The sequence below is a fragment of the Panthera pardus genome, unplaced genomic scaffold, assembly GCF_024362965.1.
Source record: "Panthera pardus isolate Hobbes unplaced genomic scaffold, ASM2436296v1 HiC_scaffold_26, whole genome shotgun sequence".
Lineage (NCBI taxonomy): Eukaryota > Metazoa > Chordata > Mammalia > Carnivora > Felidae > Panthera > Panthera pardus.
In genome coordinates, this window is record NW_026526832.1 from 9,636,047 (window position 1) to 9,660,250 (window position 24,204).

At 39.7% G+C, this 24,204-nt stretch overlaps 1 protein-coding gene across 3 annotated transcripts in view; it reads left to right on the forward strand.

The window, feature by feature from the left end:
• Window positions 1-24,204, forward strand: part of DHX57 (DExH-box helicase 57) — a 55,384-nt gene that overhangs the window by 9,654 nt on the left and 21,526 nt on the right. For 2 of the 3 annotated variants that reach the window (XM_019446924.2, XM_019446934.2), the window contains exons 3-13: window positions 1,734-1,886; window positions 2,936-3,121; window positions 3,426-4,264; window positions 6,235-6,482; window positions 7,952-8,073; window positions 9,512-9,707; window positions 10,643-10,767; window positions 15,040-15,173; window positions 16,027-16,081; window positions 17,854-18,059; window positions 22,793-22,909. In XM_019446924.2, coding sequence (XP_019302469.2) covers window positions 1,734-1,886; window positions 2,936-3,121; window positions 3,426-4,264; window positions 6,235-6,482; window positions 7,952-8,073; window positions 9,512-9,707; window positions 10,643-10,767; window positions 15,040-15,173; window positions 16,027-16,081; window positions 17,854-18,059; window positions 22,793-22,909 — 2,381 coding nt within the window. The remainder of the gene's footprint in view (window positions 1-1,733; window positions 1,887-2,935; window positions 3,122-3,425; window positions 4,265-6,234; window positions 6,483-7,951; window positions 8,074-9,511; window positions 9,708-10,642; window positions 10,768-15,039; window positions 15,174-16,026; window positions 16,082-17,853; window positions 18,060-22,792; window positions 22,910-24,204) is intronic. The other variant, XM_019446947.2, reaches the window with a different exon arrangement.

Genomic DNA, 24,204 nt, shown 5'->3' on the forward strand with positions numbered 1-24,204 from the left:
CCTGAGCTGAAACCAAGAGTCTGACGCTTAACCGACTGAGCCTCCCAGGTGGCCCTCCTCTTACTTTAAACCCTTGAAGGCCCCCACTTTGTAACCTTTTCTAAAGGCATGATGCCAAGTAATAGCTTTTTTTTTTTTTTCGAAGGTTGAAATCTGAAGTTAACTTCAACTTACATGACACTGTGAATTGAATGTAATACTGTCATTGAAACTAATGTTACCAGGAAAGCAAATATCGGAAATAGCGAAAGTGATGAAAATGATTTTAAGTATTCCTTACACATTGTAGTTTGAAAATGCCAAAATTCGACGTGACTGTACTCTGTCTTTTTAGTTGATGAGTTATCTATTTTCCAGACATATCAGCCAAATCTTCACTGGTGCTTCAGGTGACCAGTGACAGAGTCATATCCAGGCTTCTTTCATATTCAACTTTTAAATAACAAATAAATTCTGATCATTCTAGTGAATATTTAATGAAAGTAAAGATTTTACTACTGCATGTTATGCAGTATAGGTATAGAATTCTCATTGTCTCTTAAACAGCGCTGCAAGCTGTCTACTGGAATTTTTAGAGATTAGCTACTCTCTCTTTCTCTCCCTTTTCTGGGAACAACTCCCAACTAAATATTAGTTAAAAAAGGAATATAGGTGGGGCGCCTGGATGGCTCAGTTGGTTGAGCTTCCAACTCTTGACTTCAGCTCAGGTCATGATCCCAGGGTCGTGAGACTGAGCCCTGTGTTGGGCTCCGTGCTGAGCATGGAACCTGCTTAAGATTCTCCCTCTCTCTCTCTCTCTCTCTCTCTTTCTCTCTCCCCCTCTTTCCCTCTCCCTCATTCACATGCACTCTCTCTAAAATAACAGATAATATTAAAAAGAAAAAAATTAAAATATGTTGTAGAAGAATATTTAATCTTACGAAAATTCCAGTTTTATTTTGATGAGGAAATAAAATAAATTATAAAAGATTATATGTGCTGTATACTTTCATTTAAAAGTGTATATAAAAAGAATTGATATTGGGGCGCCTGGGTGGCTCAGTCGGTTAAGCGTCCGACTTCGGCTCAGGTCTTGATCTCACGGTCTGTGAGTTCGAGCCCCGCATCGGGCTCTGTGCTGACAGCTCAAGAGCCTGGAGCCTGTTTCAGATTCTGTGTCTCCCTCTCTCTGACCCTCCCCTGTTCATGCTCTGTCTCTCTCTGTCTCAAAAATAAATAAACGTTAAAAAAAAAAAAATTAAAAAAAAAAAAGGATATGAATTACGATGGCTTCTGTTTTCTGCTTTTTTCCAGTGAACATGTATTTATTTATTTATTTTTTTTTGTAATCAGGAAATAACGATAAGGTCAGTAAATATTTCAAAAGTAAGGCTTAATATTCCCATTGTTTTCAGATTGGGCACCTAAAACAGAATGAAATAACTTTGCGTGTAACATTTCTTTTGAAAGTCTCTACTCTCAACTGCAGCAGGAGTCATCATAGCATTACTTTTTCCAGAGGATTCTTGAGTTAGTGAAACCAGATTTAGTGATTAGGAATCTAACCAGGTTGTTTTTTTTCCCCAGCAGTTGCAAGATAATGAAGTGTGGTAAATACTGTAGAAAAGGGGAAATTCTTCACAGTCATTGTCATCTTTTGTAAAACACTTGACAGTCCAGTCCATGTTGTATCTGTTTGAGGACTGTGAGGAGAGCGTAAGAGTTCTGGTCACAGGTAAATGTGTCCTTTGCAGACCTAGCAACAGTAGAAAAGGAGAGGCACGCCCCAAATGGAAGCCCGAAGCCAAAATGCCCCTTCAGACTCTGCATATGACTTCTGAGAATCAAGAGAAAGTGAAAGCTCTTCTCCGAGACCTGCAAGAACAAGATGCGGATGCTGGATCTGAGTGAGTTATTTTATTTGAGTCAATTATTATGTTAAGGAAGATATATCGGCAGTGGGGGCAGTGGGGGCAGTGGGGGCAGTGGGGGCAGTGGGAACGTCCGTCCGTCCAGTGTGTCTTTGGAATGCTTTTCAGTACTGATCCTATTGTGACAATGTGATTAGTTGAAAGTGAGCCAAAAGCAAAACATGAATAATTATTCAGCAGCAGTTTTAGAGCGCGTTTGTTTTGCAATATCTGGGAGCAGTACAGATTGCCTTTGCGTCTTTTCTTCTGAGGACAATGCTGGTATGGATTCAGTAATTGCTTTATTGACAGACTTCCAAATAAAACCCTGCAGTGAACAAGTAGACGTGTTGTTCGAGGAGCAAATATTGAGTTGATCAGATGAAGTCTTAGGATTACACTTTCTCATAACCATCTGCCTCAGAGAAACAACTTTTAATATTTTGGCTGTTTTTGCTCTGTGATTTCAGTCAAAGAAGTCAGTGCATTCCATTCACCAGAACCGATGGGTGGGTTAGTCAACAGTTTAGCCTCCGTCTTACCTACGCATCTCTTATCTGCCTTAGATTTAGGAAAGGTGGTTAGGCAAAGCAAAAAATCAGGGATGGTTTTTATGAATGAGGAGAAAGAGGATGGCCAGGGCTTCTGTAGTTAAGAGTACAGGCTCTGGGGTCACACTGCCTGGGTTAAAATCTCTAGTTGCTCTTTACTGTATACCTTTGGCAATTACTAACCCTCTCTAACTTTTAGTTGATCATCTGAAAAATGGACATCCCAGCAGTATCTGATCGAGGGTTGTGGGGAGATTTTTAAAGAGCTAGAACACATACAACACTTAGCATAGAACCTGGCATTAATAAATGCCTGATAAATATTAATTGCCAAGATAGAAGTTAGATCAGTAAAAGTTCAAATCAGTGACTGAAGAATGGTTAGGATCCTGTGTCCTTTGGCTCCCTGAATTAAATTCTTAGACTCTTGCTAAATTTTACTTTGAAGTAAGTGGAACTTAATATCTAATAATATGAACATGTTACCTTTGTCAGAAGAGGCATTTCTGGGGAAGAGGAAGATGACGAGCCTGATTGTGATGATGAACAGTACTGGCCTGCTGGCCGAGAAGCTTCCCTTGTTCCCGACTGTGACCCTTTGGAATGTGCTGGCTCAGGCCTAGTGGAGCCTCCTAATCCAGAATTCACAGTCTCAACATTTGCAGTGCAGAAACTTGCCAGGTGATTGCTTTCAACATTTATGGCGGCTGGGGGAGAACTGAAGAAACTGGAATCACATTACAAACCCTACTCCCCGCTCCTGGAAAGCTCTCCTGTTGCAGGGGCTGCTGCGGTGCTGATGTGCCTAATACCCTCTCTTTCAGGACAGGGTGACTAGGGAGGGATCCATGTTACCAGGGATACTTTCTCAAAATGCCAATCCTGCCTATATACAGTTATAACTTCACATGAGCATGTTTAAATGAACTTCACTTCTGTGATTTGAAATTACTCAATATTTTTTGTCATGTTTCACACTTGGTAGGTATGGGTTCAACCCTGAACGCTGTCAGGCAGCCCTGCGGATCTGTGATGGAGATGTGGGGGCATCGCTGGAACATCTGCTCACACAGTGTTTTTCAGAGACATTCGGGGAGAGGATGAAGCTCTCTGAGGCGGTTGCCCATGTGAGCGTGGATGAGTGTGTGGAACAGCGGCAGGAAGAGGCATTTGCTCTGAAGTCAATCTGTGGAGAAAAATTTATCGAAAGAATTCAGAACCGAGTCTGGACCATTGGATTGGAATTGGAGTATTTGACGAGTAAATTCTGCAAATCAAAGCAAAAGGAAAGCACCAAAAATACACAGGAGACTTCACTTGAAATCTGTAAATTTTACCTCAAAGGAAATTGTAAATTTGGATCAAGATGCAAATTCAAACATGAAGTGCCCCCAAATCAAATTGTCGGAAGAGCAGAAAGAATTGTAGATGATTCTCATCTTAATGCTCATGAAGATGCCTCTTTTTTATATGAACTTGAAATTCGATTTTCTAAAGACCACAAATACCCCTATCAAGCTCCCCTTGTGGCATTTTATTCCACCAATGAGAATCTACCTCTGGCTTGTCGTTTACATATCTCTGAGTTCCTTTATGGCAAGGCCTTGACATTTGCAGAAACTTCCGAACCTGTTGTATATTCTTTGATAACCCTTTTAGAGGAAGAATCAGAAATAGTCAATTTACTAACAAATACCCATCACAAATACAGTGTCCCTCCTGTGAATTTTCCACCAGTATCGTCTGGGACCAGAATAAATAATCCTGTCTGTCGTAAACCAGTGATCCCAAACAATTATTTCGCTCCAAATCAGACTCCTGAAGGTATGGAAGGCTTTGATTGAGTGGAGGGTTTTGTGGAGGGGGCATTCAGGATGGATTAAGGAAGACCGAGCTTCTGAGGGCTTCTCTAGGATCTCCCGGTGATCTTAGGCCAATCAGTCTCTTCAGTCCAAGGGCAAAAGGGAATGAGAATCCCCTGAACTGTGGCCTGACTTTAATTGAAAGCCCCAGTTTTGTCACTGTGATTGGGCTGTCTGCATTGAAAGTTTGTAGTGATACAGAAGTTTATTCTACAGTTGGGGGTTGGAAGAACCTTAAAGCATCTTCCCGGAAAATCTGTTTGATTTAATCCATTTGGTTTCACATGTTTACTTCTGATGTTTTACATGGAATTACTTTCAACTGAGTTTTTAGAGATATTTCTCTTTCCACAGTATACTAGACCCCCAAAGTCCATTAGTGTTAAGGCTATCTTTATGAAGTCGTAAACCCTCAGTTTAAAAAATGTGTGTGGAACCTTCTGGCTTGATCGCTTTGCGGATTTGCCATACAGATTCGTACAGCACAGTTAAACTCCTTTTTCAAAGTTCTTCAAGGAATTCTTATTTGTTGCCATCTTTCTTTGAGAGAAACAAGTTTTCCTGATTTCACAAGAGTTCTTAGGTAAACATCAGTAAGTAGAGAACAATGAAACTGCATTAAGGTGTGAATGGCATACAGTTGGCCAGGTTCACTCACTAGCCACTTGCTGCCAAACAGCAGTTTCTAGTATGTGGGATTCAAATATATTCCTGGAGAAATGACAGATTGTGTGACAGGGCCTTTTTTTTTTTTTAAGTAACACCTTTATTGAGATATAATGTACATACTATAAAATTCACTCTTTTAAAGGGTACAGTCCAGTGGCTTTTTAGTATATTCACAGAGTGGTGCAACCATGACGACTGTTTTTTTTTTTTTTTTAATCTTTATTTTTGAGTGAGAGAGAGACAGAGCGTGAGCGGGGAAGAGGCAGAGAGAGAGGAAGACACAGAATCTGAAGCAGGCTCCAGGCTCTGAGCTGTCAGCACAGCCTGACGCGGGGCTCCAACTCAGGAATGGCAGAGCTGAAGTCAGACGCTTAACTGACTGAGCCACCCAGGCGCCCCAACCATGACAACTGTCTAATTCCAGAACATTTTGGTCAACCCTAAAAGAAACCCCATACTTACTAGCAGCGAGTGCTCATTTCTCCCTTTCCTCAACCCCTGACAACTATGAATCTACATTCTGTGTCTGTGCATTTGCCCATTCTGTATACTTCCTGGAAATGGAATCATACAATATGTGGCTTTTGTGATCGGCTTCTTTCACTCAGCATAATGTTTTCAAGGTTTGTTCATGTAGGATATATCAGTACTTCATTTTATTGCTGAATAACGCTCCATTATAAGGACATGCCATATTTTGTGTATTGATTTATCATTTGGTAGACATTTGGGTTTCATGTCATAGAATTTTTTTTTTTTTTTAATTTTTTTTTTCAACGTTTTTTATTTATTTTTGGGACAGAGAGAGACAGAGCATGAACGCGGGAGGGGCAGAGAGAGAGGGAGACACAGAATCGGAAACAGGCTCCAGGCTCCGAGCCGTCAGCCCAGAGCCCGACGCGGGGCTCGAACTCACAGACCGCGAGATCGTGACCTGGCTGAAGTCGGACGCTTAACCGACTGCGCCACCCAGGCGCCCCTCATGTCATAGAATTTTAGGAACACTTGCAAATAGTTGAAACTGTCAGTTAATTCCTTGAATGTAAAGAGTCTACAGAATTAACAAAGCATGCCATGATTTTTTTCTTCTTCGTTTTTAATTTGGTTTAGCAATAGCCACTTATTCCTAATTAAAGTATATTTGAAGATGCATTTTAAGTTCTTTAGCAGTAGAAGTAGTTGTTTGAAACAAATGAACCTGCTTTATTCAAGCTTTAGCTTTTTCTCCATCTTACGATTTTTTTGTTGTTGTTACTTTGTTAGAGAGTGACTCTCCCCCTTTGCTAAAGAAAGGGCTCCGTATGGAAAATGTTTCCTTTTATCCCCTGCAAGTTGAAAAAGAATCAGAACCTGAGGAGGATTCAGAGGAGGATGAAAGTCCTGCACCAGTTATAGTGGAGAATGAGAGCTATGTGAACCTTAAGAAAAAGATTTCCAGAAGATATGACTGGCAGGCAAAATCAGTACATGCTGAAAATGCTAAACTCTGCAAGCAGTTCCGAATCAAACAGGTAGGGTGTTCCCAGAGATTGGCTAGCATTGCCTCCCTACTGTACAGATGAACTGGTTAGGAGTTAGAAAGCCTCGCTACCCTCCCTAGTATGCTTTTGTTTCTCTTTAACTCCGCGTGGTCAGTTTCTGCAAGCCACAGCAAACTTGGGTGCATGTTCTAGATAGTTTTGGAAAATCCAATGGCTAGTGAAAGTGAAATGCACGCATATATACCAAATATTCTCAGAATCTTGTGGCTCTGGTACTATGACAGGCAATCTGATAAGTGAAATGAAAATTAGTGCTGTGATTTATATTAGAAAAAATAGTGGAGAAAGGAGAAGGAGGGACTCTGACTCCATTTGAGAGAATCCTAGGATGAATAACTTGCCCAAGGTCACAGAGCTAGCAGGTGGCCACACAAGGGCTTCAAGTTAAATCTCTGTTTCCAAAGTCCGTAATGTTTTTATCCCATTCACATGAAGATTGTTTTCAAAGAACCTGTAAGTGAACTGTTAGGGCAGGGTTGGATGTAGGACAAAAACAAGTTGCTTAGCCAGTTTGGGGATTGGACTGGATGCTGTCTAGCAGCATTTCTAATTGTGAAGTTCTGATTCTGATTTTTGACACAGCATAACACTACGGCATACGTAGTGCAATGCCTATAGAACATCAAAATGAATAGAAATTCACACCATAAGTAGTAAGATAGTAAAAACAAAAAATTACATATTCAGTTTGATCAGTTTGTGTTTAGAGGTGATAAATTTATATGATAACATTATATGCAGAAAATGATGTGTTAATGTAAATTTCTTATATTATTCAAAAATATATCTTTAGATTTAACATATGCTACAATGTTTATTGGCCATTGGACGTCAGACTGAGTTACATATATGTGATGGGTGGCCAAAAAGAACCTTTCATGAGTGTTCTTACTATTACTGATTTTAGTAAAAATCTGATAGAACTATGCCATCCAGTGTGGTAGCCCCTGGCCACATGCAGGTGTTTAAATTTAAGTTAATTAAAATTAAATAAAATTAAAAATTCAGTTCCTCAGTAGCACTAACCACATTTCAAATACTCACTAGCCACGTGTAGTCAGAGGTTGTTCTTTTGGACAATGCTATTATAGAACATTCCCATTAACATGGAAGGTTCTACTGGATTGTGCTGGTGCAGAGAATCCTGCTAGGAAGAGCTGGGTAGTGCTAAACAAGATGGCTTATTTCTCTTACAAGATCTTGCAGTTTATTCAGACGTAGGAAAATCACAAAGATTTCACAGCTTTCTCTGGCTGATTCTCTAAGCAGCCTTCTGCTGAAGTCACCAGCCCCCAATCCTAACAAATCTGCAATTTCTGTCTCTGAACAAATTGTTAAAGAGCAGAAAGGGTGGGTCTAGCTATGAGATTCCAACCTGAGATCTTTGTGAAAGATGATTCAAAGTAACGTAACTGATGCCTTATCTTTTATATTATTAGGCTTCCAGACAGTTCCAGGCAATTCTGCAAGAAAGACAATCGCTCCCTGCTTGGGAAGAAAAAGAAACCATTCTTAAATTGTTGAGCGATCACCAAGTGCTTGTTATAAGTGGTATGACTGGGTAAGAATGCAATTTATTTGTAATGCAGCTTTCATCCATGAATATGGTATGCACCCTGGTTACCATAACCAGTTCTACTTGTAAAAAACTAGTAACTGTTGTTATTTGTGCTTTACTTGTCAGATATTAAATAATATTTCACAGAACCTAATTTTACAGATCTTTAGCCAACAGACCCAAATTACAAACAAAAAAACACCTCAGAAATCCATCAAGTAATTTATAGACATTGCACACCTCTTCCCTGAGACAATTTTAAGGTAAAAGGTCTAAATGAAGACTTTTACCAGGCCCATTTTTAAATGTAAAGGATAGTTCTAGAACATTTAACTTAGAAACTTCCATCTGCTAAATTTATTCTGATTTCCTTAGAGCTTTTATTTGTTCTTTTAATAACAACTTAGGGCATATTATTTTTCCTACTTTACCCTTTTCGCATGTTATCCAAATTTATTTAGCAGCGATAGGTTGTAGCCTTAATTTAGTTCTCTATTCAAAAGTATTTAACCTAATAATTACATTCGTGCCCAGACTCACCAATATAGTAGTAATTTGAGATCTTCCAGTTTCTTGGGGTGTCTGGGTGGCTCAGTCAGTTAAGAGTCTGACTCTTGATAGCAGCTCAGGTTGTGATCTTGTGGTCATGGGATTGAGCCCCATGTCGGTTCAGTGTGGAGCCTGCTTGGGATTCTCTCTCCCTCTCCCTATGCCCCTCTCCCCTGCTGGCCCTCTCTTTCTCTCAAAATAAATAAATAAACATTTAAAGAGATCTTCCAGTTTCTTATATTTTTAAGAAAAAATTTTTAATGTTTATTTTTGAGAGAGAGAGAGAGAGGAGGAGGACAGCGCAAGAGGGGAGGGGGGCAGAGAAAGAGGGAGACACAGAATCTGAAGTGGGCTCCAGGCTCTGAGCTGTCAGCACGGAGCCCCACTCAGGGCTCGAACTCACTAACTGAAATCATGACCTGAGCCGAAGTTGGACGCTCAACCGGCTGAGTCACCCAGGTGCCCCTCAGTTTCATATCTTTTTAACCTCAGTCTACTTGTAGCCAAATCAGTAAGATAATACATAAAAATCATAACATAATACTCCCATTTCTTTAGGATTCAAACATAGAGGTCATTTGTAGTGGTGTTTACAGAACTTAATCTAATGTCTGTTCAATTGTCTCAATTTTACAAATGATACTAAATGATTATTTGATTGCCCTGTTAATCTGAGTGCAAATTCCTAGCAGTTATGAGCTGTAGGTAACAAGTCAGTAGGTCAGTTTAGAAGATAAATGAAGTGGAGCACATTTTATCATAATCAGGTTTCTCACTTTCCTCACTGCACATGATTGTTTTGGGTTTTTTTTTTTTTTAGTTTGGTTTTTGTTTTTTTGGTAACTAGCACTTGAAAACTCTCATATTAGGACTTATTTGTTTTGACATACAGATGTGGAAAAACCACCCAGATTCCTCAGTTTATTCTGGATGATTCTCTGAATGGACCACCTGAGAAGGTGGCCAATATCATCTGTACGCAACCCAGACGAATCTCGGCAATATCTGTTGCTGAACGTGTTGCTAAAGAAAGGACAGAAAGAGTGGGTCTGACTGTGGGGTACCAGATCCGGCTGGAAAGTGTCAAGGTTCGTATGCTCTGCTTGTTTCCTGATAACAGAAATTTAGTTTTCAAGTATAAAGAATTTTTGGGGTCCGGAGACACATGGGCAATTTGGGATATAGACTTAGGTAGGGCTAAAGACCTTTCAGAAATATTTTGGTATAAACTCTTATTTGGGTGTACTTAATTTCCTCTACCTTTTATTCTGAGGCACCTGGGTGACTCAGTCATTTAAGCGTCCCACTCTTGATTTTGGCTCAGGTCGTGATCTCATGGTTCATGGGATTGAGACCTACATCATCAGGCTCTGTGCTGATTGCACGGAGCCTGCTTGGGATTCTCTCTCTCCCTCTCTCTCTCTGCTCCTTCCCTGCTTGCCTGCACATGCAAGCCCACTCTCCCTCTCTCTCTTTTAAAATAAAAGAAACATTTTTTTTTAAAGACCTTTTATTCTTTATTGGCAGAAGTGATCTAGTAACTGCTATTTTACTCTTAATCCTGAGACTTAATCCATTTAACCAAATAAGGAACAGACAAATTCAGAATTGGGTTTATTATTCACTGTTGTTTTTATGTTTTATAATACTTTTTTAATGTTTTTTATGAGGTTTAAACTTAAATTTTTGATATAAAGTAGAAAAGCTTTTACTGTTGTTGCCAGAAAGAAACTATGCATTTAGTGTGGTTTCAGATTAAATGCAACTGCTGACGTTTTCAATATTCTTTGTCCCTATCCATTCAAAATGGCCTTGCCATTTTGGCTTTGAAAGTGTTCCCTGGGGTGCCTGGCTGGCTCAGTCAGTAGAGCATATGACTCTTAAGCTCAGGGTCATGGGTTCAAGCCACGTGGGCTCAAGTTGGATGTGGAGCCTCGTTAAAATTTAGAAAAGAAAAAAGAAAGAAAGAGTTTCCTTTTTTCAAAAATTCCATGAATGCCTTCTATGCCCTTTTCTGTGTAAGTCCTCAGCCACCAGACTGTTGTACTGCACCACAGGCGTGCTGCTGAGAAGGCTGGAGGGAGACACAGCTCTACAAGGAATCACCCATATCATTGTTGATGAAGTTCATGAGAGGACAGAAGAAAGGTAAAACAAAGATTTTCCTAACAAATAGCCACACACATAAAATGAAGACATGGCTGAAAGAATTTTGTTCTGTTTCCAGTTCAGTTTCACAGAGCTAGAGAGGAAGGCCACAGAGGAGGCCCAAGTTAGAGAAGAGGAACGCTTTCCTGATCTCCAGGGTCTGTAATACTAAAAAGGCTAGGAGGGCATATGTTCATCACTAGAAGAGTCATCCTGTCAGATGGACATCTTCTCCCAGGAGATACTTAACACCTCCTGGGCATCATGCTGAGCTGGGCACTGTACTTAGGAGTAGCAGGTGTGAGGCATGCTGTAGTTGATGGATTGGTCAGTATGTCCTTCCTTCTTTGTTCATTTGGTCAGTCATTCAGTCCTGACATTCTTTCATACATTTATTGAGACTGTATTAAGTGCCAAGTGATCTGTTAATTGCTGGGGTTGCTATAGTGAGCAAACATATATGACTCCCCTTTATCTCATTGTCTAGTAGGAAAAACAAATAATGAACAAATAAATACGTAAACAATTCTGAATTGGAGTAAGTCCTATGAAGGAGTAAACAGGTTGCTGTGTTTGCAGGGGAGAGATCCCTGAGATGGTCAGAGCTGCTGTCTCTCAAGAGATGATATTTAAATTAAAAACAGAAGTATGAGAAGGCATCCTGTGTGACAAATGGGGGCAAAGCCACCATTCTCAGATTCTGCAGTGGGAAAGGGTATCATGAGCCCAGAAACTGGAGGAAGCCTGTGCAGCTGGTTGTAGTAAATGAGGGAAAAAGTAGCAGGTAGAAAAGGAAGAAACCAGATCTTCAGGGGCTTATATACCATGACAATAAAGCATTTAGATTTTATTCTATGAAATTAGAAGTCATTAAAGGGCTGGGATGTAAAATCAAAATTCTGAGTATTTTAAAAGGAAGGGCCTAGTAAATAGGTGGCATTAATCATAGTTTGTCATGTGGATCATGTTCTAGAGCAATAAAAAAAAAAAGTAGTATGGAAAAAAAAGAATCCCATGAAAATTATTAGACTTTCCCAAAAAGGACTATACTATTATAAGTACCTTGAATGGAAGGAATATCTAAGTAACTAAAGTTGGCAGATTGCCAGAGAAGCAGAAAATAGCTAATAGCAAAATTTAAAAAAGAAACAAACCAAAAAACATGAAAAGGATTCCCTGCTACTGCTAATAAAAAGTTTTTAAGAACTGAGCAGGGAAGACATAGGACCAGAAGACTATTTGTTCAAAGATATAAATACACTGATACTCTAGTAAATAAGAAATATCAAGTAATTGGAAACTAAGGAAAAGCGGACTTACATATAAAAAGAATAGATCAAAATAAAAAGAAATAATTCCTAGGACATGGCAATAGTAAATTTTAAATGACTATACATAAAACACTGGGAATCTTTGAGGGACAAATAATTTTTTTGTAGAGACTCCAGAAAACAGTGGGGGGAAAAATAAATGGTAAGTCATTTCATTTTTGCAGGCAAATGTTCAAGTGAACATTTGAAAGAAGAAAATATTTTCACAGAATCACTAAACAACTTGGAGGAAGAAATCAAATAAGACATTCTACCAGACTAATAATATTTAAATGTTATATTCTAAAGGTACATTTAAAATTTTAGGGGAAATTATATCCAGTATAATTCTAAATACAAAAAATGGTTTTGGCTTTCATAACATCTATATTTCCACAAACTCAGAGAAACTAGAGCATAGTACTGGATCTGGTTTCTCAATCGTGATCTCAAAAGAGAAAGATTTTTATATAAAACTTAATGACTTGTAGAATATCAACAATTAAAAATTCAAAATAATACCCGATGAAAGATAAATTACACTCTGGAGAAGGGAGATTCAGTCATTTACAAATAGCAGCCTTTGGGAAAGGAGTGTACAAATTACAAGAAAAAGTAGGGGAATATTTGCCGGCTCAGATGGAAAAAGAAAAACAAAAAAATAGTAAAATCTAGGACTCAAGATCAGTAAAAATATACATAAGATTAAAGGTTAAATGTAGAAAAGTTATAGCTGTGTTTGTTTAAAATTTTTAATAGATTTTCTGACCATAGAGATAACATGATTTTTCTCAATGTTTGGAAAGTATCAAAGAAATGTCAAAAAATATTTGTTGTCCCCTGTATAATAATTACCTGTTACGATTTTGGTCTGTTTTCTTCTGGGAGTATATTAGGAGTTAGGAGAGAGATGTGGTAGAGAGAGATATATGTCTCCACAAACACTATTGGAGTTGTGTGTGCTGCTTCTCATATAATAGTTAACGTGATAGCATGAACTATCTTTGAAGTTATTAATAATTGCAGAAGGAGTTTTTAAGTATGCGTGTATTATAAATTATTTAAGCATTTCTTAATTGTTATATTATGTCCTTTTCCCTAAAAAAGAAACAAAAGTCATACATGTAAGTTAATTAGCTCATGAAATTAAAGAGAACGAAATAGTACAAGAATATGCTCTCATTAAAAATTAAAGCTATACAGGAGGCACCTGGCTGGTTCAGTCAATGGAACATGCAACTCTTGGTCTTGGGGTCGTGAGTTTGAGACCCACATTGGGCATGGAGCCTACTATCTATCTATCTATCTATCTATCCATCTATCTGTCTATCTATCTATCTATCTATCTACCTATCTATCCATCCAAGCAATACAGATAAAATGAAAGTCTCCCTTAACACTTCCAAAGCATTACCAGTCTCTTCCCCAGAGATAACTGTGGTGATGAGACTAGTGATATGTCCTTTTTATACACTGACATTTATGTTTACTTTGTTAGAAATAGGTACTTTTGCTTTCTGACCTTTTTTTCTTATACAACTGATGTGTTCATTTAGTAAGTCAACAGGTTTTTTGAGCAGCTACTATTGTTCCAGACATTGTTCTAGATTATTTTATTAGTAAACAAAATAGACCCAAATCCCTGTCCTCATAGAGCTTCTATTCTGATGGGTGAGCTCAACGATAAGAATGATAAATAAGTAAAATATGTTAAGTGCCAAGAAGAGAAAAGGTGATATGAAATGCAGGGGAGGGGAGCATTTGAATTTTTAAATAGAGTGACTAGGGAAGGCCTGGCTACAAAGGTATCTTTGAGTAAAAACTTGAAGGAAATGAGGGAACTACCTGTGAATGTCTGGGAGAAGCCCATTGGAGGCAGATCAATAACATGTGCAAAAGACCTGAGGTACATGCCTCCAGGACAACAAGGAGGACCATGTGGCTGGAGTGAGTGAATAAGGGGAGAGCAGCCGGAGACAAGTGGTGGTAGGGGCAGAAAATGTCATGTAGGACCTAACTTGTTAGTGAGGATTTTAATAAGTCATCAAAGGATTATGAGCTGAAGACCGGCACAGTAAGATTTACATTTGAACAGAACCATTGGTCTGCTCTATTGAGAAGAGATTGCAAGGGGATGGGCCAAAGCAGGGAGACCAGTAAGGATATTGCTTTTGTGCAGTACTTGTTGCAGTACATACTTGGGTTTTTTTCAGAGATGTTTTCATATCAGTATCTAAAGCTCTGTGTTATTTCCTTCTGTCTGCCTCATGTTATTCCACAGATCGGGTGATTTCTTTTTAGCCAACCACTTCTTGGTCGATGGACATTTAGGCAGTTGTCATTGTTTTACTATTACGAACAATGTTATTATGAAAATCTTTCTATATTCTTCATTATGTATGTGTAGATATCTGGAAGTAGAATTATCAAATGCAATGATAGATCCTGTTGGTACTTTGATTGGTACTACACCGATTTGAGTTTATTTGGTTATTTGAGTTTATATCTTCATAATTTTAAGTCTTCACATCTAGGATCATGACACATCTTTCTATAAGCTGTAGAGTTTTGTTTTTTTTTTCACATAGGTCTACACATTCCTTGCTCAAAATGCATCAAAAGGTAATTCATTTTGGGGCGCCTGGGTGGTTCAGTTGGTTAAGCCTCTGACTTCAGCTCAGGCCATGATCTCACGGTCCACAGGTTCGAGCCCCACGTCAGGCTCTGTGCTGACAACTCGGAGCGTGGAGCCTGCTTTAGATTCTGTGTCTCTGTCTCTCTCTGCCCCTCCCCTGCTCATTCTCTCTCTCTCTCTCTCTCTCTCTCTCTCTCTCTCTCTCTCTCTCTCTCTCCTCTCTCCCTCCCCCCTCAAAAATAAAATAAACGTTTAAAAAAATAAAGCTAATTCATTTTTATGTATTAAATTTTTTTGATCTTGAGGTGTTTCTTTTATTTCCCTTAGTGACTTCTTGCTGCTCGTCTTGAAGGACATTTTGTTGCAGAGACCAACTCTTCAAGTTATTCTAATGAGTGCAACTTTAAATGCTGAGCTCTTTTCAGAATATTTCAGTTCCTGCCCAATTATTACTATACCAGGTGATTAATATGCATCATTAAATATGCCTTGTTCTGATAAGCAAATATAATTATTTTTAAAGTTCATCTGAGATGTAAAATAACAGGTATTGATATTTTCTCAAGAAGTGATTAGATTTATAACAAATAAAATTAATGACCATATAATGAAATTAATAAAGAAGCAACATTATATCCACTTGCTAAGAGATTTCAGTTTTACATGTGCTTTTGAAAAAAGTCTCAGTTATTAGGATTTCTAGAATTCCGTTGTGTTTAATATTGAAGTATGAGTTAATAGTGGTAATCTGTCATAGAGTTGTCTCTGTGTATAGCAGATTTGTTCACTACAGGATTCTGCTAACTTCCTGTTTGTTGATCCACTCTGGGAGAAAGTGAAGTTGAGTAGTCTGTGTCTTCTGGTGCTTTCACAGTCTCTCTGTGGGATTAATTTATCACCTTGGACGTTGCTTTATCCTTCTGCAGTTGATTGTCACAAGAACAATTTATGGACGATTTTGACGAATAATCGTACTATTTCTTCTAGTTGTTGAATGTTTAAAAGTCCCCTTGGGGGAGGGGAGGGTGGGAAAAGTGTAACAGGTTTAAAAAAAAAAAAAGAGGTTAAAAAATGTCCTATTACCAAATGAGCATTTCCACCTATATACTTCTGTTTTTTTATGAGCTGGAATCTATCTATCCCTTCTAATTTCTCTCATCAAAAGCTTTTCTTTTCTTCTGATATGTTTAAGACAACAGAGCAAACAGTACCTTAATGTGCCAAGCTTTGTTTTAAGAGAATTTTACATTTGCAAACTATTTATTTCAAGGTAGTTGAACAGGTATCCTGAGTCTTATTTTCTTGTCCTTCTAGGTCGTACATTTCCTGTTGATCAGTTTTTTCTGGAAGATGCAATTGCTGTGACAAGGTAAGGAAGACATTAATTAAGGTTTGGTGAAAGTCTTTGAAAACATTATTTTACCTCAGTGTGCCAGCATTTTAATAGACATGTTAGTTTTTCTTCTGATTTTTCCATTTGAGTGTTTGGTTTTCCCTTTTCAGCAAATATTATACAAACCATTTGCAATTCACATCACAGTACACATTGTATGTTAAGAGTACTGACTGGAACTATGTAAACTATGGACTTTGGGTGATCATGATGTACCATTGTAGCTTCATCAGTATAACAGTTATATCACCCTGGTGTTGGGGGGCGGGGGTGGTGGTGTCGATAATGGGGAAGGCTATACGTTTGTGGGAAACAGGGAGTATCAGGAAACCTCTGTACCTTCTGCTCAGTATTGCTGTGAACCTAAAACTGTACTGAAGAATGAAGTCTATTGAAAAAATGATGAAGGACAGGGGCACCTGAGTGGCTCAGTCAGTTAGGTATCTGACTTTGGCTCAGGTCATGATCTCATGGTTCATGGGTTCAAGCCCCGCATCAGGCTCTGTGCAGACAGCTTGTAGCCTGGCGCCTGTTTCGGATTCTGTGTCTCCCTCTCTCTCTGCCCTCCCCTGCTCACGCTCTCTCTGTCTCTGTCTCTCTCTCTTTCTCTCTCAAAACTAAATAAACATTAAAAAAAATTTTTTTAAATGATGAAGGACCAGATATATGGAGAATTTAATATGAAAAAAAGTACCCATTCTGCCCTCTACTTACTAACTGTAACATTGATGAGTAGCTTGATCTTTCTGTGACTCAGGTTCATCACAAGTAAAATGGTATATTAATAGCTGCTTCACAGGGTTGTCATGAGGATGGATTAATTAATTCTTAGAGTTAATAGCTGCAGATGCTTAGAACTGTGCTTGGCACCTAACAAATGTTAGCTATCATCATCATCATCATCATCATCATCATCATCCTGCAGTGTTCAGGGAGCTTGCAGTCTAGTGTGAGAGTCAGGATGTCTGCATAATTTCAGCGCTGGGTAAAAAATGGCCATTTCCATTGGATACAAACATATTTCTCTCCTTTGAAAGCCCTGATTCCTCTTCCTACTCTTTGACCATGAAGCCCCCCCCCCCATGGTTTTATCCTTGCGCTATTCCTTCTCACCATTAAACTCTTTTGTCCCTCTGTTAGACTCATGTGATTTCAGATGTCACCTCTGTGCCAAGAATTTCCAAATCAGTATCTTTGTTCCTGACCTCTGAGCTCCAGAAAGAAAATGCCCTTGCAGTCTGGCACCGAAAACTCAGTTCAGAATTTTTCTCCTACTCCCTGCTCCTTCCCTTTCTAATAAGACCTACTTCTAATTCTCTATTTATTTAATGGTACAGTTTTCTCAAGTGAAAAACCCCAAAACAGGGGCTCTCAAACTTTTGCATGCAATAAGCCTATGTAGGGAACTTATTAAATAAATTGTTATGTGGGGGCCCTACCCCATTTCCGCTGTGAATCTCTGGGGAAATTAACGTGTTAACTAGTTTACCTGTCTTTATTCTCTCACTTTCTCAAACTCACTGCCTCCAGAATTACCTTGAAACAGAACCAAAAACATTCTAGTGTGTTCCCTACCAGAAATAGGGCACAGGCCAGCAGAACCCTGGACTGGTGAAAGAAAAGCACATGAATTGGGCAGAGACAGAGCAACACTCTGCTGATCGGAAAACATAAATAGGTGAATATTTTCATTCCTCACCATCAGACCTACATACTAACAGCCCCATCCCTTTGTTTAACTTCCTCAGGTACGTGCTGCAGGATGGGAGCCCTTATCTGCGCTCCATGAAACAGATGTCAAAGGAGAAGCTTAAAGCGAGGCGCAGCAGAACTGCGTTTGAAGAAGTAGAGGAAGACCTGAGGCTCTCCCTTCACCTCCAGCACCAGGATTCTGTCAGAGATGCAGTGCCAGACCAACAGTTGGATTTCAAGCAGCTCCTGGCCCGCTATAAAGGTAATGTGTTTCCTGGGGGAATATTATGGTTATGTCATAGGGAACCAGTTTCCCCCGCCACCCCCCACCGTGATCCAGAGGAAGAAAAACGTGGCTCTTGTTTCACAGCTACATTGTCTTTAATGCATCAGAACAACCTTAAACTTGGAAAAAAAATAGCAGTTTCAACACATATTAGATGTAATTGTTATTATATTTACATATAGGTGTTTTCTGATTATAAAAGAAATGTTTATTATAGAAAAATTGGGAAGTAGTGAAATACAAGTATATTCCTTAGTATTTTGTAACTTTTTATTTTGATATGATTGCAAATTCATAATAAAAGCTGGCAGGACCATACAATGAACTCTCATATATCCTTTACCCCAGCTCACCAATTATTATTTTGCTTCATTTCCTTTATCATTTGCACTGTGCACACGTTATATGTTTTTTTCTTGAACCCTTTGAGTAGGTTGCAGATATCATGTCCTTTAATCCCTCGTATATGAGTACATATGTCTTTCTCTTTTTTTTAATGTTTATTTACGTATTTTGAGAGAGAAAAAGAGAGAGCACACACGCGCCTGCAAGCAGGGGAGGATCAGAGAAAGGAGAGAGAGAACCCCAAGCAGGCTCTGCACTGTCAGCACAGAGCCTGATGCAGGGCTCAAACCCATGAACTGGGAGATCATGATCTGAGCTGAAGTCAAGAACGGACATATGTATTTCTTAAGACCATAAGCACAGGACATGATCAAAATGAAGACATTTAACTAATATAATACTATTATTTAATCCATAGTCACTATTCTAATTTGCCAATTATCTCAAAAATGTCCTTTATTGCTATTTTTTTCTAGCCCAGAATCCAACCCACAATTATGTATTGCATTCATTGTTGTGTGTCTTTAGTTTCTTTTGATCTGGAAAAACTCCCCAGCCTTTATTTTTCTTTTAAGATCTTGACATTTTTTAGGAGTTTGGGCCAGTTATTTTCTAAAATATCCCTTCATTTAGATTTGTCTAATGTTTCCCCATGATTAAATTTAGGTTAGAAAACCCAACCTTTTGGGTTTCATTTTTGGTTAGAAAACCACACTGGGGCGCCTGGGTGGCTCAGTCGGTTAAGCGTCCGACTTCGGCTCAGGTCATGATCTCACGGTCTGTGAGTTCGAGCCCCGCGTCAGGCTCTGTGCTGACAGCTCGGAGCCTGGAGCCTGTTTCAGATTCTGTGTCTCCCTCTCTCTCTGCCCCTCCCCTGTTCATGCTCTGTCTCTCTCTGTCTCAAAAATAAACATTAAAAAAAATTAAAAAAAAAAAAAAAAACCACAGAAACAATGTTGAGTCCTTTTTGGCACATCGTATCAGGAGGCATATGACATTAGTTTGTCCCTTTATTGGCAGTGTTGTTTTTGATCACTTGGTTAAGGAGATGTTGGCTACGTGTCTCCCCTGTGTAGGTCACTGTTTGTTGCCTTTATAGTTAATAAGTCATTTGTGGAGAGATATTTGAAGACTTTTTAAATAGCCTCTAAAATCCTCAAAATGTCATCCACTGGTTTTAGCATTACTCACAGGCTTTCAAATAGCATCTTTTGTGGGTCCGTCCTATACTGAGCATTTCTTTATGTGTTCTTAGCTGATCCCTCCTCCTATGCCAGGTCCCACCTAACTGTTCTTTGTTCCTAGATAGTCTTCTGTGCATATGAGCTGGGCTAAACACACAGACACGGCAGCATTACTACTGTTGCTTTCTTCCTTAAAGCCTAGACCAGAGACATGTCTCAACTGCCCTCCCTGCTTTTTTCCCTGGACTGCCACCCCAACTCCTCTAGCCCTTCCAAAAAAACAAAAGTGCTTACCTTTCAAGGAGTAAGAGCCTGCATCCCCCTGTTCTATAGGAGAAGAAGCAAATGAGTTTTCCTTTTTCTCCTTCCGTCAAAGACTATTCTTCCCAGTCCTGTGTGGGGAGTGGTAATCATCCAGGAATTAGGGGATTAGCTATTATTCTGCTGTTCAGAAAGATATGCATAGCTCCTAAATATTTCACTTAATCTTCCCAACATCCTGAGAAGTAAGGTTGAGAGTATGAACTTGCATCATACAGACCTGGGTTCAACTTGCTCCCTCAGAATTCCTCAAGCAAGTCCCTTGTCTTCTCTGTACCTCAGTTTCCTAATCTATAAAATGGAGTTGTTTAGGGAGTTAAATGAGATAATACGAATCCACAGCACGGTGCCCATCTAGTCAATACACATTAGTGATTTTAACTGAAATATGTCTGAGTCAAAAGTTTGTGTTCCTTCTGTACATCATACCAGCTTATAATTCCCATTTCCTTATTCTATTAAATTATGGAACAGGAAAACCCCTTTGGTTTCTCTTTTGAAATTTCGGAATTTTCTTTAAAAATTATGATTGGATCTAAGCCAGGCCTTTCCAATTTCAAGCACACAGTTTACCAAAGTTCAGAAAGCACTTTTGAGAATTCCTTTCTGAGGGGGGAGGAGGAGGATAGAAGATTTGGGGTCATGAAACCCGGCTCTGTCACTAGCTTCTCTTTCCCTATAACAAAAAGACTAAATCTGGTTGATCTCAAGGCTCTCTCATTTTTCAGAAAATCAAACTAATGTTTCTGAGGTCAACTCTTAAAACTTTTTCTAGTTAAAAAAAGTAATAATCAGTCCTTTTAAGTAGTAAAAACTGCCCAACTATAAAAACTTTCTTTTATTTATTATTTCTTTAATTTCTTTTATTACATTTATTTATTTTTGATAGAGAGACAGAGCACAAGTGGGGGAGGGGCAGAGAGAGAAGGAGACACAGAATCCGAAGCAGGCTCCAGGCTCCAAGCAAGAATTCAGCACAGAGCCTGACGCGGGGTTCGAACCCACAAACTGTGAGATCATGACCTGAGCCAAAGTCAGACACTTAACCAGCTGGGCCACTGAGATGCCCCTTTGCTTTTATTTTTTTAAAGTTTTGTTTTGTTTTTTAATTTTTGGGAAAGACAGAGAGAGTGCAAGCAGGGGAGGGGCAGAGAGAGAGGAAGAGTCTCAAGCGGGCTTCCTGCTGTCAGGGCAGAGCCTGACACAGGCTCGAACTCCTGAAACTGTGAGATCATGACCTGAACCCAAATCAAGAGTCAGATGCTTAACCAACTGAGCCTCCAAGGAGCCCCTGAAAAAATTTGTTTAATGTTTATTTTTGGGGAGGGGGGGCAGAGAGAGAGGGAGACAGAGGATCTGAAGCAGGCTGTGCGTCGTCAGTGAAGAGCCTGATGCAGGGATGAACCCATGGACCACGAGAAACCAAGAGTGGGACACTTAACCTTCACCGACTGAGCCACCCAGGTGCCCCTAAAAATTTTTTTAAAAAACGATTTCACTTCTCTTTTTTTCTGTTAGCTGATCTTTCCTCCTTTTTGAAAAAAAAGTCTAGCTTTTGGGGGGCACCTGGACAGTTCAGTGGGTTAAGCATTCAACTCTTGACCTCAGCTCAGGTCTTGATCTCAGGGTCATGAGTTCAAGCCCTACACTGGGCTCCACGCTGAGCATGAAGCTTACTTAAAAAAAAAAGAAAAGTCAAGTCTAGCTTTTTGGAATCTTGACAGATAAAAATGATTCCTTCTCTGCCTTCCACACCCTACCACACCCTTATTTATATAACCTGTTTCTTTCTTTCATTTTTGACCCACACAGGCTCCACACTGTAGAACAACATTGTTTAGAAACTGCTTTTGCCCCTTTTCAAACTTTTTAGCCTAATATAGGAAACTTCTCTTCCATGATACTACCTGCAGCTATTTTGTTCTAGTTAGACTATATTTAGGGTGATGGGCTATTAAGAGGACCCAAGAAGAAAGGCCAGTAGTCTTTAGAGAGTTAGACTCCCAAGAATATGCTATTTGTTTTTAAAAGAGCCCAAGCTTATAGCTCTTATAGCCCGAGCACAAAGAACTGTGTCTTTCACTAGGCCTCAGATAGATTCGGAGGAGACTAGAAACCCTTAAACTAGAAGTCTGAGGATAGCCTTCAGGAGTTGTTAGTGAAGCCGTTAAAATCACATGTATTTTTCAGGGAAGATCCAAATCTTGTGTGGGGCATGTGGGTGGCTCAGTCGGTTAAGCTTCGGGCTGTTGATTTCGGTTCAGGTCATGATCTCATGGTTTGAGGGTTCAAACCCTGTTCTGGGCTCTGCACGGCTGGTGCAGAGCCTGCTTTGGATTCTGTCTCTCCCTCTCTCTCTGCCCCTCCCCTGCTCACACTCTCTCTCAAAATAAACTTTGGGTGGGGGGCGGGAAAGAGTCACTATTGTGAAGATGTCAGTGAAAGCTTTGGTCTCTGTTGATTTCCCTGGATTACTATTGCCTGGACTTCCATCTGATCTGACTCATGACTTGATTGAATCTAGAAGGGGTTTCTAAAGTGTATTTGTCTTTGTATTTTGTTTCTGGGATTTAAATGGTCACTAAGTGTGTGATGGGTAAAAGGGGGGAGGAAGAAAGGAAACAGCAGCCTATCTGAGCCTTTCCAGCAGGGTCAGGAGCCTGTTCTTTGGGTCCTTGTTCAAGCAAAAAGTTCTCCTAGTAAACGTGTACTTTCTGAGCGACTGAAAGAAACCAAGTCATTTCAGTGCATCAGTGTGAACATCTGTGTTGGCAATTCAAGGTGAGACCCACCTAGTTCACAGGCATCACTGTCTTTAATAAGGTTTAGTTATCCTTCTGATTTTTATCTTTCTTTCAGGGGTTAGCAAATCAGTCATCAAAACTATGTCCATCATGGATTTCGAAAAGGTTAATCTGGAATTAATAGAGGCCTTGTTAGAGTGGATCGTGGATGGAAAGCACTCCTACCCTCCAGGTAATCGCTTCTTCATTTGTGTGGGAGACGGCAAAAGGAAGGCAGCTCACTTAGATGATGGGTGCTGTGGGAGCGACCTCCCTTCCTGGAGCCGTCACCCCCACCCTCACTTTTTCACTGACAGTTGTATGTAAAGTTGCTTATTAGGCTTTTCAGGGGGGAGGATTTTACCTTTTACTTTTTGAGGTTCACCTGCAGCTTTCACTCAGCACTCTTTTGTTCCCGCTGGGCAAAAAGATGTTAACAACACAAAGTCCACAAGGAGGAAGTTTGAAAAGAAGGCCTGGGTGATCCACGTATTAAACACCTAGCCCCAGGCTAAATGGGAGTCTGGTAATGAGTGTTTGATTCACATGAAGGTCACAGGGCAGGGGGGTTAAGAGAACAGACTCTCGAGTCTGATAAAGTCCTAGCTCTGCTACTCAGGAACTGTGTAGTCGCAGGTAGAGAGCCCTTATCTTTGCTATGCCTCAGTTTCCTTGTTTGTGAAATGAAGACATTATAATAAGTCCTCTGACATGAAGATATTTTGAGGATTAAAAGAAACCATTGTATGGGGTCCCTGGCTCCTGTCTGGCTCAGTCAGTGGAGCACAGGACTCTTGATCTCAGGGCTGTGAGTTCAAGCCTCACACTGGGAGTAGAGATTACTTAAAGATAAAATCTTTAAAAAAAAAGAAAAAGAAAGGAAAAAAGAAAGAAACCATATGTAAAGCACTTGGCGCAGTGCCTGGCATGCAGTTAATGCCCATCGATACTCCGCCTAAAAACGATACCGTTGCGATGATAACGTATTTCGTCGTTATTATTCCTATGATCGTTGCTACTACTGTGACGCAGAGCAACGACTACTTTCCCCTTACTCGCCGTCGTCCTATCCCAATGGCCTTCTTAAGCTCACTTGGCAGTCCCTCATCCCCCAAATCTCGTAACTGAATCCGTCACATCATTCAGGTTTCTGCCAAACATTTTCTCTTCAGAGGAGTCTTCTCTGAACTCTTACTCTATCGTGATATCCAAAAGTGATTTTCATTTTCATCGTAGCACCACGCACTATCCAGAAGCATAGTTCTGCTTACTGACGGTCTCCTTCAATAGCATGTAAACTGCTCAAGAATGTGGATTTATCAGGCACCACTGTGTTCCTCAGACCCTAGGGCAGTACCTGCAATATTTGCTGCCTGAATAGATGCAGCCATTGTTGGGTGATCATAAGTTGAACGACAGATCAAACACTTACCTCATGTGCTCGCTGCACAGCGCTTAAGAGAAATGGGAGTGGCTGTCCTCCACCGC